General features: G+C 47.6%; 1 protein-coding gene and 1 long non-coding RNA gene across 3 annotated transcripts; one reads left to right on the top strand and one right to left on the bottom strand.

The window, feature by feature from the left end:
* The first annotated feature begins 504 nt into the window (after positions 1-504).
* On the top strand, positions 505-2,427 carry LOC124677920 (2-methylpropanoate--CoA ligase CCL4-like). Its single transcript, XM_047213859.1, has 2 exons — positions 505-702; positions 823-2,427. Exons 1-2 carry the CDS (start codon positions 505-507, stop codon positions 2,290-2,292), a joined length of 1,668 nt encoding a protein of 555 aa, XP_047069815.1. The 3' UTR covers positions 2,293-2,427.
* An 8,074-nt stretch (positions 2,428-10,501) lies between these two features.
* LOC124679264 lies at positions 10,502-11,781 on the bottom strand. Of its 2 annotated transcripts, none has more exons than XR_006994893.1 (2): positions 11,375-11,781; positions 10,502-10,868 (listed from the first exon to the last, which is right to left on the bottom strand). It is a non-coding gene; the product is annotated as an uncharacterized LOC124679264 (long non-coding RNA). The 2 variants fall into 2 exon arrangements; XR_006994894.1 differs by having other exon boundaries at positions 11,397-11,781.

The raw sequence follows: 11,781 nt of genomic DNA, 5'->3' as shown, positions 1-11,781 counted from the left end.
CCAACGATTTAGATATATTTTTCGTACTTCCTCCGTCTCGGTTTAACAGACGTGCACATAGTTCGAAAAATTGCTTTGACTATTATTTTAGTCAATAAAATATGAAATATATGTTTAAAAAATTATATCATTCGAATCATTTTTTGAATACGAATCTAATGGTATAAATTTTGCAGACATATAATTTATATTTTATTAACCAAATTAGTGGTCAAACTTTGTCTTAAACTACGTGCGTGCCTGTTAATGTGAGACGGAGGGAGTACTACAACCTCATTTGCAATTAAAATACTAATTAGTTACACCTAACTTGTATACTGAACCCCCGAGCTTCGGTCTAAGTCTACTTTTTTATAGATGTCGACGATCTGACTTTTTCCTGGATCGTCCATGCTACCAGAAGGTTGGTACACATGCTATATCTCACTGCATGCTGATCACTACTCGCGCGGAGAAAGGCAGAGCCAGGCTTAGACGAGCACGAGCGGCACGCGACGCACAGCCATGGAGAAGCTCGGCGCGAACAAGGCTAACTCGTGCCCGCTAACACCGCTGGGGTTCCTGGAGCGCGCGGCCACCGTGTTCGGCGACTGCCCCTCGGTCGTCTACCACGGCGCCGCCTTCACCTGGTCCCAGACATACCGCCGCTGTCTCCGCCTCGCCTCCGCTCTCGTCTCCCTCGGCATCTCCCGCCACGACGTCGTAAGTTCCCCACCTCCGTCGATTCACGCAGTCCTCTGGGGCATGTATGTACGTGCTCTTCGCCGTCGTAGAGCGGAACTGAATTGAGTTGCTGTGCTTCGCTGGCGTGAACTGAACCAGGTGTCCGTGCTGCTGCCGAACGTGCCGGCCATGTACGAGGCGCACTTCGGCGTGCCGATGAGCGGCGCTGTGCTCCACAGCATCAACACGCGCCTTGACGCGCGCACGGTCGCCATCCTGCTCCGCCACTCTGGCTCCAAGCTCGTCTTCGTCGACCCGGCAATGGTTCCGCTTCTCGACGACGCGCTCCGCCTCCTCCCAGCTGGGCACCAAGCCCCACGCGTCGTCCTCGTCGAGGACCCTCACCAGAAAGACTTTCTTCCAGCGCCTACCACCACGACTATGACCTACGAAAGGCTCCTGGAGATGGGCGACCCCGAGTTCGCGTGGGTCCGGCCCTTGAGCGAGTGGGACCCGATGGTACTGAACTACACATCTGGCACGACAGCTGCGCCCAAGGGAGTCGTGCACTGCCATCGTGGGATCTTCTTGGTCACCGTCGGCTCGCTCGTGGACTGGGCGGTGCCGCCGCGGCCAACCATCCTGTGGACGCTGCCCATGTTCCACGCCAATGGCTGGAGCTTCCCGTGGGGGATGGCCGCGGTGGGCGGCACCAACGTCTGCCTCCGCCGTGTCGACGCTGCCGAGGTCTACGACACCATCGCCCGCTGCGGGGTCACGCACCTCTGCGGCGCGCCCGTCGTGCTCAACATGCTGGCGAACGCGCCTGAGGGCGTGCGGAAGCTTCTCCCTGGGAAGGTCCAGATCATGACGGCTGGCGCGCCACCGCCGGCAGTGGTGCTCCATCGCGCAGAGGCCATGGGCTTTGAGGTCAGCCACGGGTACGGGATGACCGAGACTGCGGGACATGCGGTGTCGTGCGCCTGGAAGGGGGAGTGGGACAAGCTCCCCGCGACGGAGCGCGCGCGGCTCAAGGCGAGGCAGGGAGTGCGCACCCCGAGCATGACGGAGGTGGACATCGTCGACAGCGAAACCGGTAGAAGCGTGCCGCGAGACGGCGCCACGATGGGCGAGGTCGTGCTCCGCGGCGGATCCGTCATGCTTGGCTACTTAGACGACGTCGACGCGACCAGGGCAGCGATCCGGGAAGATGGGTGGTTCTACACGGGGGATGTCGGCGTCATGCACCCGGACGGGTACATGGAGATCCGCGACCGCTCCAAGGACGTGATCATCAGCGGCGGGGAGAACATCAGCAGCGTCGAGGTGGAGTCCGTTCTCTATGGTCACCCGGCGGTGAACGAGGCGGCGGTGGTGGCCCGCCCCGACGAGTTCTGGGGGGAGACGCCGTGCGCGTTCGTAAGCCTCAAGGACAATGTGGCGGGCGCGGTGACTGCGGCCGAGGTCATCGCATGGACCCGGGAACGCATGCCGGGCTATATGGTTCCCAAGACTGTCGTGTTTCGCGCCGAGCTGCCCAAAACATCCACCGGTAAGATCCTAAAGTACGTGCTTCGGAATCTTGCCAAGGAGATGGGACCAAGTCGCTGGGGAGGCAGCAAGATGTAGTTTATGAAAGAATCTGTATTCTGTTTTCTATGTTTTTTTCTGAACGAGCACAATGCTCGTGCGGTTGTTGTGGAAAAATTAAAAGTTCCTATCTAAGTTCAAATATAATGCATCAGCAATATGCTCACATGGTTATCATACCTTGTAATGGACACTATATTTGATTTAAATTGACTTGTTGACTGAAGCCCAAATCAATCTCTTACCCTCTCTGGATGTTGCCCCCGCTCTGGGCTGCCCCCTCGGCGAGTTCCCTTGCAGATACTTTGGACTGCCCCTCTCCATCTCCAAGCTCCAAAAGTGGGACATGCAACCCCTCATCGACAAGCTGGCTCGGAAACTCTCCTTTTGGAAAGCGAGGCTCCTAACCAAGGAAGGGCGGGCGTCGTTTGTCCAAGTGGTCATGACCTCCTCTGTCATCTACCAACTCATCGGCCTCAATCTCGAGCCTTGGGTGCTGCAGCTCATTGATAAGTTGCACATAGGTTTCCTCTGGGTTGGGCAAGAGGAGGCGCGCGGCGGCAGCTGCCTGGTGGCTTGGCATTCGGTCTGCCAGCCCAAGTCACTTGGTGGGCTGGGCTTTCACAATCTCACATGACTCAACGCCTCCCTCCGTGCGCGGTGGATCTGGTTCCTGCATACGAGCACATCAAAGCCATGGCTAGGGCTGGACTTGGCAATCTCCAAGGACACCGTGGCGATCTTTAATGGTGCGGTGCGCATAACGGTTGGGTCGAGCGCCCAGATCGTCTTTTGGACGGACCCCTGGATCGACGGACTATGCGCTGCAGCCATTACCGGTACCCCGGCGGTTGTTGCCCTTGTTCGCCCGAGACGGATGCACACAGCCACGGTCCAGCTTGGTCTCCCGGGAAACCATTGGACGGCGGACATTGGTGGACACTTATCCATCGACGCCGTCGTTCAGTTCCTCAACCTTTGGACGATAGTGCAACATGTGCAGTTGTCTCACGGAAGTCCAGATCACTTTGCGTGGAAGTTCAGCATGGATGGTGTGTACTCCACCAAGTCCGCCTACACCGCATGCTTCGCTGGACGCACGGAGCAGCCATCCGCGAGTTAGATCTGGAACTCCTTTGCACCGCCCAAGTTCAAGTTCTTCGGTTGGCTCGCGGTTGTGGGGAAGGTGCTGGACCGCGGATCGTCTCGAACGTCGCGGCCTCGCTAACCATGGAACCTGTCCGCTCCACGAGCGAACGAACGGACGTTGGATCACCTTCTCCTCCAGTGCACCTATGCTCGCACCGTTTGGTTGCGCGTCTTCAGACACGAGGGGTGCCAACACCTCCTCCCTTCGTCCGCGGCGTCTCTAACCGTGTGGTGGCCGGAAGCGGAGGAGCAATCCACATGCCAACGCAAGAGAGCGACTAACTCGCTCATCCTCCTCTCCTTGTGTTCCCTTTGGTTGGAGCGCAACGCCAGGGTGTTCGATGGTGTCTCCAACACCGCCACCTCGCTAGCCAACCACATCATCGACAAGTGGAAGAGCTAGGATGAGTGCCAGGGCCTTAGGTGGAGGTGGATCAGCTAGGGGAATAGGATAGTTCGTTTTCTCATCCTCCCCTTGGCCTAGCGATACCCGCCCCGGGTGCTAAGCCGTTGATGTAATGTGTGGTTTCGTTTCATCCTAATCTTAATATAATGACCTGCAGATCTCCTATGAGTTCTCAAAAAAAAACTCTTACCCGCTTGGATCCTTTCTAACGGTGCGTCTCGGAGACATTCCGCAAAGATTTGTTCCACAAAAGAAAGTTAAAGTGGGACTGACTAACCATCATCTAGATGAAGACGTAATTGGGCTCAAGTCATATTTTTCCTTCTAGTAATTTTCAATCCCGATTAGCTCCTCATTCCCGCAGATCAGTATATCGACCATTTCCGCTTAGTTTTGATCAGTTCGGTTTTATTTGCCTATTTTTAATTACAACTAGCCATGACTAAAAAACCAAGGTTTTCATGCCCATGGCAGTTTACACAGGAACCCGGAAGAAATTATGGGCCTTACAGGCCACCTGCCAATAGGAAGATGGAACATGCCTGCACTTTCTCGGTCTCTTTCCATGTCTGCTTCTACATTAACATTCTTCTCTTCCTCCCCACAGAAACAGAAAAAACACGGGGACGGGAGATCAGATCAAGAAGGGAGGAAGAAAAATCCAGAAGAAAAAGGGATGCATCATTCAGGGGAATGAGAGCACCTACAACAACATGAAAGAATTCGCAGATTGGCAATCATCTGGATCTTCCCCAAGCAAAACATAGAAATGTACCTGCCACACCACCTTCTCATTTGACACTGCCTCTTCTCTTCGTCTATCTTGATCAAGTGTGTGGCCTTTCTTGATTGTCTTGATCTACACACAAATAGTTAGCTGTTTATTGCATGAAAAATCCAATTAAACTAACTATTGAAGAAAGAGTTAGGTACATGAACTGACAATTACACTGCACCTAAGACGACCCGGACGTTTGGGACCTGGCAACGCGCGAGGTCGATATCGCATCCACACATGCATGCGCGGCGATTAGCACCTAATATAGCAATTATCTTATACGATTTTCCCTATGATTTGTTAAGATGTATACGGATGCTTGTACATACCGTGGCATCCATGCATGCGGTACAAGGTGCACAATCATTACTACTCTGCACACACGGGTCATTTATTGCTACCGAATGCAGCAGCAGAAAATTAAGCCTTACTTACATAACTACGTAACAATTAGCATACTAGGAATGGATATTTTGGATATTTTTCCATCAGAGGAACTTGGATTACTCCATTTTCCTAATGACTAGTTAAAATGCCCGTGCGTTGCCACGGGAAAACAAAATATGGAGAAAGTTGGTTTCATTTTTTGGCGCAAGCATGGTGACTTGAAATTTTTGAATACCCCATTACTATATACCGGCATTTTTATCCCTCTTACTGACCCTGTGAAGACCAACAACCCTCTTACTAACGACCCATAACCCACATGTTCTTTCTGATCCTTTTTGCCCAGATATTCCGAATAAGATGTACCCACAAATTATGAGTCTACCAATTCATGTTGGAAGGGAGGATATATGTTAAGAAATTAAAACATAGCCGATGGAAACGTGCCTCCTTAAATCATAACGGACGATTTTAGTCAAAATTGCAATACTAAATGGACAAGCTCCTACTCGGCTTCCGTAATTCGGAGAGGCATGCAAAATAAGTACATTAATTTCTTTGAACAAGCGAATGAAGTAAAGATTCCGTCCATTCATCTTGAGAGACTTGCAGAGAAAACCAAGGATCCAGATGTTGACAAAAAATTGCAAATTGTTCCGCAAACAAAGTTTAGAGTCAGCCTAAACCCATCAGCTACAGATGCAATTGTGTGTCCAGAACTTAAGTAGATTTCACAGAAATCACATTGTGTATTACACAGTGTCTACCAGATCTGATTACCAAAACTGAAACTGAACAAAAAATACTAACAAAGACACACATACTCATTTGTTAATGCCAACCTCCTGGCATGCACACTCTCCCAGAAAATGATTAAGCATATTTAGTGCAACAAAACCGAGGCAAGATTGTATAAACTAAGATGAGATGTGTTGAATGAACCCTGCAATTACAATTGATTTTGTTTAAGGCAGCAACAATACTTCAAACACCTACTACTTCCTAGAGCAAGCAATGTATATGGAATTCAATCTGAAATCTACACAAGTTTTACTATCAAATGGAATACTATATTTTAGAAGACATCCAAACGATGTAGATTGAATAAGTAATTTAGGTGATGCAACTGTCTGAAAGGGAGGAAGACGACATGGCCACCCATACCAATTTTTCATTTCAGAAATTGAGCCCATACTTTGCATGTTTTCATTGTACCAACATTGAAAGAAGAAAAGCTAACTAACCAGGCAACCATAAGATAGATGAGTATCAGCAAAAAAGAGGATCAACTTCTCCTTCTTGCTTTTCTACTTCTCTTGTAATCTTCATCTCCGAGGTCAACTTGACTTGTTTCCTTTATTATCTTGTGGATCGGGGCACCCATGACCTTCACACTGTGCGCCACCAAGCATAAAGCGTGCACAAGGGCGATCCACATGTGTGCCAGTGTCGCCACCTATCGGAGGGTAGGCCGTGCATGCACACCCACTCGTCCCTAAGTTCCTCATCGGTGTGGATTGTCACATGCGTTGGTCTTGTTCAACGTCCAGCTTAGCCTTGTCAAGCCCTTGTGCAATCGCTACCTGGCACTAAAAAAATTTAAGAAAATGGGAACATACCATGGATAGCTTCTTAAAAGGGTGACAAAAATTTGAAATAACAATCCTATTTATGTTGGATTTCTCGAATATGATATTCCCCGCACATGAAAAAACAAACAAATAAGTCGCTATGTTTGGAAAAACTCTTATCTGATGTAATCACAACACATGAATACAAACATGCACAATTATACTTAAGTTATATATTGACAAACTTAACTGTGTTTGGTTCGTAGGTCAAATGATGGCACATGGGACGACAAAAGAAATGAAAACTTATTGTTTGTCTGAACTAATGGCACTGGCACAGAGAAGTAATCATAGCTGGTTTTCTAATACTGAACTAATGGCACAGATAAGTAAAGTTCTTTGTCTGCGTAAATCAGAATCTTCCATCAAAATAAAAGGAAACATCAAAATCTGAAGTGGGATAATGTAATATTCATGGCCCATAAAGGGCCAAAGACATTAGATCAAACAACGTTCTAGCCTTATAAATGAATAAGGTCAAATAGGCCGGTAGGCTTACCTACAGCTTTACTGGAACCATTTGAGATGTAGCATGTTATTTTCCAACTCTTGTTGAATTCATTGTGTTCCTTGCAGAATAAATATGAAACTATCTACTCTACATGAATACATAAGAAGGATATTCAAAGAAACTATAAAATGTTTACCTCTGTACATTGGTTTTATTCTTGCCATATAAGATGGATAGAAAAATGAATCACACCTAGGTAAACAATCAGAATTAGTTTGCAGTTACATAAATACAAATGATAATCATATGAAGGTTTTCAGCCAGTAAACCTGCCACTAAAAATGAGAAACAAGCTCCCTTTAGAAACCACCATCGTCCTTGGCCGGAGCCTCGTGCTCCGCCTCCATTCAAGCTGCCCGGACAACAGGGTGCATGTGTATTTCTTGATGCTGCCACAAATATTGCCATAGATCATGAGGATCCATAGTTATTTTATGTATAATATCCGGAATTTCTACATGAATGTATCCTATTAAAAGAACCGTAAGCCCTTAATCTTGCAACAAAATAAATCAGTAAATCACTTGTCTTAAGCTGCGCAAAAGCAGTACATATATGAAGAATGTATATCAGACTAAGGGGTAGAGAACTACGAACTCGTATCAACTTAACATTGCAATATACATCATCGATTTAAGGAAGATATATACAACCCGATTTTTGTGCAACATCCAAGGAACAAGAAAATGGATTTAATAATAGCTGCCTTGGCCACAAAATTAAGTTAATTGACCTGATGCTCATATTGTACAGTTGCACAAGCTCTACAACTTGCGACCTAGGCAATGATTCTCAATAATATATAACTGAAAAAAAATGATGGGTTAGAGCTGAAGAATTTTTTGCTGATCGCAGTGTTGAGCCTTTGGAAACTCGCACCATTACCTCCACTAAGACAACTCTTCTCTCAGCGCCCGAAAATTTTAGAAACAAATTTTCTGTTCTTCAAACCCAAAATATAAAAAGGAACAAAATGCAACAATGTTTCTATAACCTGTAGACACATCTAGTGAAAAGAATTACATTCTAAAATTATCTACTATGCTTTCCTCCAACCAAACTCCACAAGATAGTGTCTTAGGAAATTAGCGTGAGTATCTAGGCTTTTGCCTCACAAATACGACTGATTGAGTTGAATAGTATTCCCCATTGAATCATCATATAGCTATACGCCAAAGCAAAAGCTGCTCTTTGACAAATTATATAAACCAAGTCAATGGATTCGGTAGAAAGAAAGATACCTCAATACTGATAGTTGGAACATGGTAATAACGCCCTAGCATGCAGTATAAAATAATTACTGAATAGCTCGACATCTTTGAACACCTTCTCAATATCAATGTCAGGCGCATAGACCATGACATGTCAGTGAATTTCTCAAGAGCTGGCTTGTTGTACAGTAGAAAGCTATACGCCAGATTGAGTTGCATAGAATTCACCATTAAATCATCATATAGCTATAGGCCAAAGAAAAAGTTGCTCTTTGACAAATTATCAAAATCAAGTCAATGGATTCAGTAGAAAGAAAGATACCTCAATATTGACAGTTCGAACATGGTAACAACGCCCTAGAATGCAGTATAAAATAATTACTGAGCTAGCTTGTTATACATATTTGAAAGGCTCGATCCCTAGATGGAAAATATAGGAAAATAATCAGGAACTAAGGATGCCTCAGAACATAGGTGCTCCACAAAATTCTCAAAGAAGCTGCGAGGATACATGAGGACAAACCATGAAGTGGTGGTACTCGCTTGAACAACAGCTCGGGGAAGTCCTTGAGGTAGCCAAACTCCGCGAGCGCGGCGACGTTGCAGGCGAGCGTCTTGGGGTGCTCGGCATGCATCTAGAGCGAGGCGGCGTAGAATCCCTCCTTGTCGTACTTGCCGGTGCCGCGGCCGCCGCGGAGGTTGCACAGGAGCTTGAGGGTGGTGAGCAGGTCGTGGGCCCAGGCGGTGGCTAGGAGCTCGCGCACAGGCTAGGTCGGCATGTTGGGGACAACCTGGAAGAAGTCAAGGCAGGTGTTGCCGGAGCCGGAGTACGTGGCGGCACAAGCTTGTAAAGCTTAATTATTTTGAGGTCATAATTATATTACTTCTGAAGCAAAATTGTTGTTCTTCAAAACCAAAATATAAAAAGAAAAAATGCAACAATGTTTCTGTAGACACATCTAGTGAAAAGAATTACATACCAGATGCACCCATTGATCCCAGGAAAGAACCCCACAACAAAAGGATGGTATCATACTTTCCCGTCATTGCAAGCCACAAACCAAAATCATACAGTGTGGTCATCAGAAAACATTCAGCAGGAGCTAAACTGCAGTTCGGCTACGAAATTCGGAGCTGATCAATGGGCAGCGATTTGAATTGGGTTGCAACACAACTGAACTACGTCTCGGACCATACAAGCATTCCTCTATTGTACCAGCTGCAGTCAGAAGCTACGAATTAGGAAGCACGGGGAATGGCGGACCTCAAGGATGTACTGGGTGGCGTCGTCCCGGTTGTTGAGGGCGGCCACTGGAGCGCGTGGTAGCTAAGGCCGCTGGGCTCCATGACCGATCGGCCCTCCCACTCGATGAGGCAGGGCAGCTTCTCAAGGTCCCTGGACGCGGCGCCCGTGTACACGTCGTACTTGAGGGACTCCTCCGTTGCGTCCGCCTCCCCCGTGGCGGCCACTTCGGTGGCGGTGACGACGGTGGCGGCGGTCGTGTCCTCGAGCACCTCGATCTCGAGACCATGGCAGGGGCAGTTCTCCGTGAGCGCCCGCTGCGGCTTGAGTGCGGCCTTCATCTCCGCGGCGGAGGGTGCGTTGAAGGAGGTCGAGGAAGGGGTGCAACATCGGTGCGTTGTCATCGGCGGTGACAGCCGAATGGGCGCGCGCCGCGGATCACGGGAGGGCGAGGAGGAGGTGCTCTGCGGCGGAGGACTCCGTCTCCATCGCCATGGCTGTCGCGACCCTAGGGTTTGTTGACTTGGGGATTTGTTGGTTTGGTTTCGGCTCGATGGGATTTGTTCTGATTTTGAGAGGTGAGGTGGGAGGGCAAAATGGTCATATCAAAAATATGTAGGACGAAACCTTTGACCGGAGGAAACAGAACAAGTTTCTCCTTTTTAGATAGTAGAGATTACTCCATTTGGAAGCAATTTGGATTTGTAAGATTAACTTTTAGCTCGTAGAATATTACCAAAATGGACATTTTTTACTAATGGTTTTCTATTGTAAAATATTTTTGAAACATTATTTTTAAAATGTGGAAATAGCCATTGATAGTTCTCCCAATTAATCATTGATGGGAAATAGTCAAAATCAACAAACTGGGGGTGCAGATGTGGAAGATCCGTCATGGAACACAAATATATAAACACAAAATTTCCAATCAATGATGCAGATTGTAAAAATTATTAAATCATAAATTATATCAACAAATGATATCATACACCATTGATATTTGAGACATCTGTTTACAAATCAAGTTTGTGCTGAGCGATGGAGGAACTGAAAATGCTCAGGATTAAAACTTGCAAGCCATCGATTACTTTTTTACATTAGCACAAAAGGTGAGATGAATCCCTGCTGCACCGATTTGATAATCACATGATCCAAACCAAAAAAAAAAAAAAACGCACAGGGAGGGGCCTCACCCTGATTCTGTTCTCAAAATTTCTCACAAGTACACCCTGATCAGCAGCATCCTTCCACAAACATTTGACAGTGTTTTCAGACAGTTCAAGCATCCAAAGGCAGGATCTGGTTTCAAAACATAAGAGGAACAATTAATAACTTGAAAGCGTGATGATTTAACACATAAACTTAGAGAAAGGCCGGCATTCTCCTGAATGAAAAACGCAAAAGGGTCAAATTGATTCCATAAACAACAATAAACCGATACTGACGCACGCAGTAGCTAGGCTGTCCTAGTAAAGAAAGAACTGAGGTCTGTGACACTGCCATTTACATTTCCGTTGCTGCGAGAATTTGAATCAGCCGGACCATTTCAACCTGGACATCGAACCTACAAACTAACTAACTTAAACCTCGTCTGTTTCCTGCTAAGTTCGATCTTAATTTCAGAGAGCATTCGAGAACAGAGCACGTTCAGATATCCAATTTCCATGGAACAAGAAAACAACATCCTTCTGGAGCAGGAACCAAGGCGAAATTAGAATGTCAGAAATCTGCAAAAGCGACGAAACAGGCCGCGGCGCAAGACTAAACCACCAAGAGAGAACCATCATGTGAAGGGAAAAACCAACAAGAGAGATCCAAAGGCATCACCGCGCGCTGGAGCTCGAGGGCTCGGGGCGGGAGCAGGTGTTGGGGGGAGGGGGGCGGTGAGCATCTGCAGGTAGATCATGGCGTTTCCCAGACGCCGCGCCTTGGTCCACCCCCGTGCTCCTGGTACTCCGGTGACCTCGGGCTCCGCCCATGGAGGCGAACGGGATCTGGTGAGGGCTCCCTTGGCTGCGCAAGGATGGCGCCTGCCGAGGGCCAGGGAGGAGGATGCCGGCGACCACAGGTTCCCAAGTGTTGAGGAGGATGAGATCCGGTGGGGTTCGGCGATGGAGCTCTCCTGCTTGAAGGAGGCGTTGTCGGCCTGGAGATGATTTTGGGGAACGGAGATGGACGAGGTGGAGAGTAAGGGGAGGAGTTAATGTAAACC

Source organism: Lolium rigidum, chromosome 7, assembly GCF_022539505.1.
Source record: "Lolium rigidum isolate FL_2022 chromosome 7, APGP_CSIRO_Lrig_0.1, whole genome shotgun sequence".
Lineage (NCBI taxonomy): Eukaryota > Viridiplantae > Streptophyta > Magnoliopsida > Poales > Poaceae > Lolium > Lolium rigidum.
Note: the sequence above shows the minus strand (reverse complement) of the source record. Positions and strands in the feature narration are given on the sequence as shown.

Bases quoted from the DNA above. Each gene is read 5' to 3' on its own strand.
- LOC124677920 (XM_047213859.1), top strand. From the start codon at position 505: ATGGAGAAGCTCGGCGCGAACAAGGCTAACTCGTGCCCGCTAACACCG. The intron at 703-822 runs GTAAGTTCCCCA...GAACTGAACCAG, and splicing joins GCATCTCCCGCCACGACGTC to GTGTCCGTGCTGCTGCCGAA.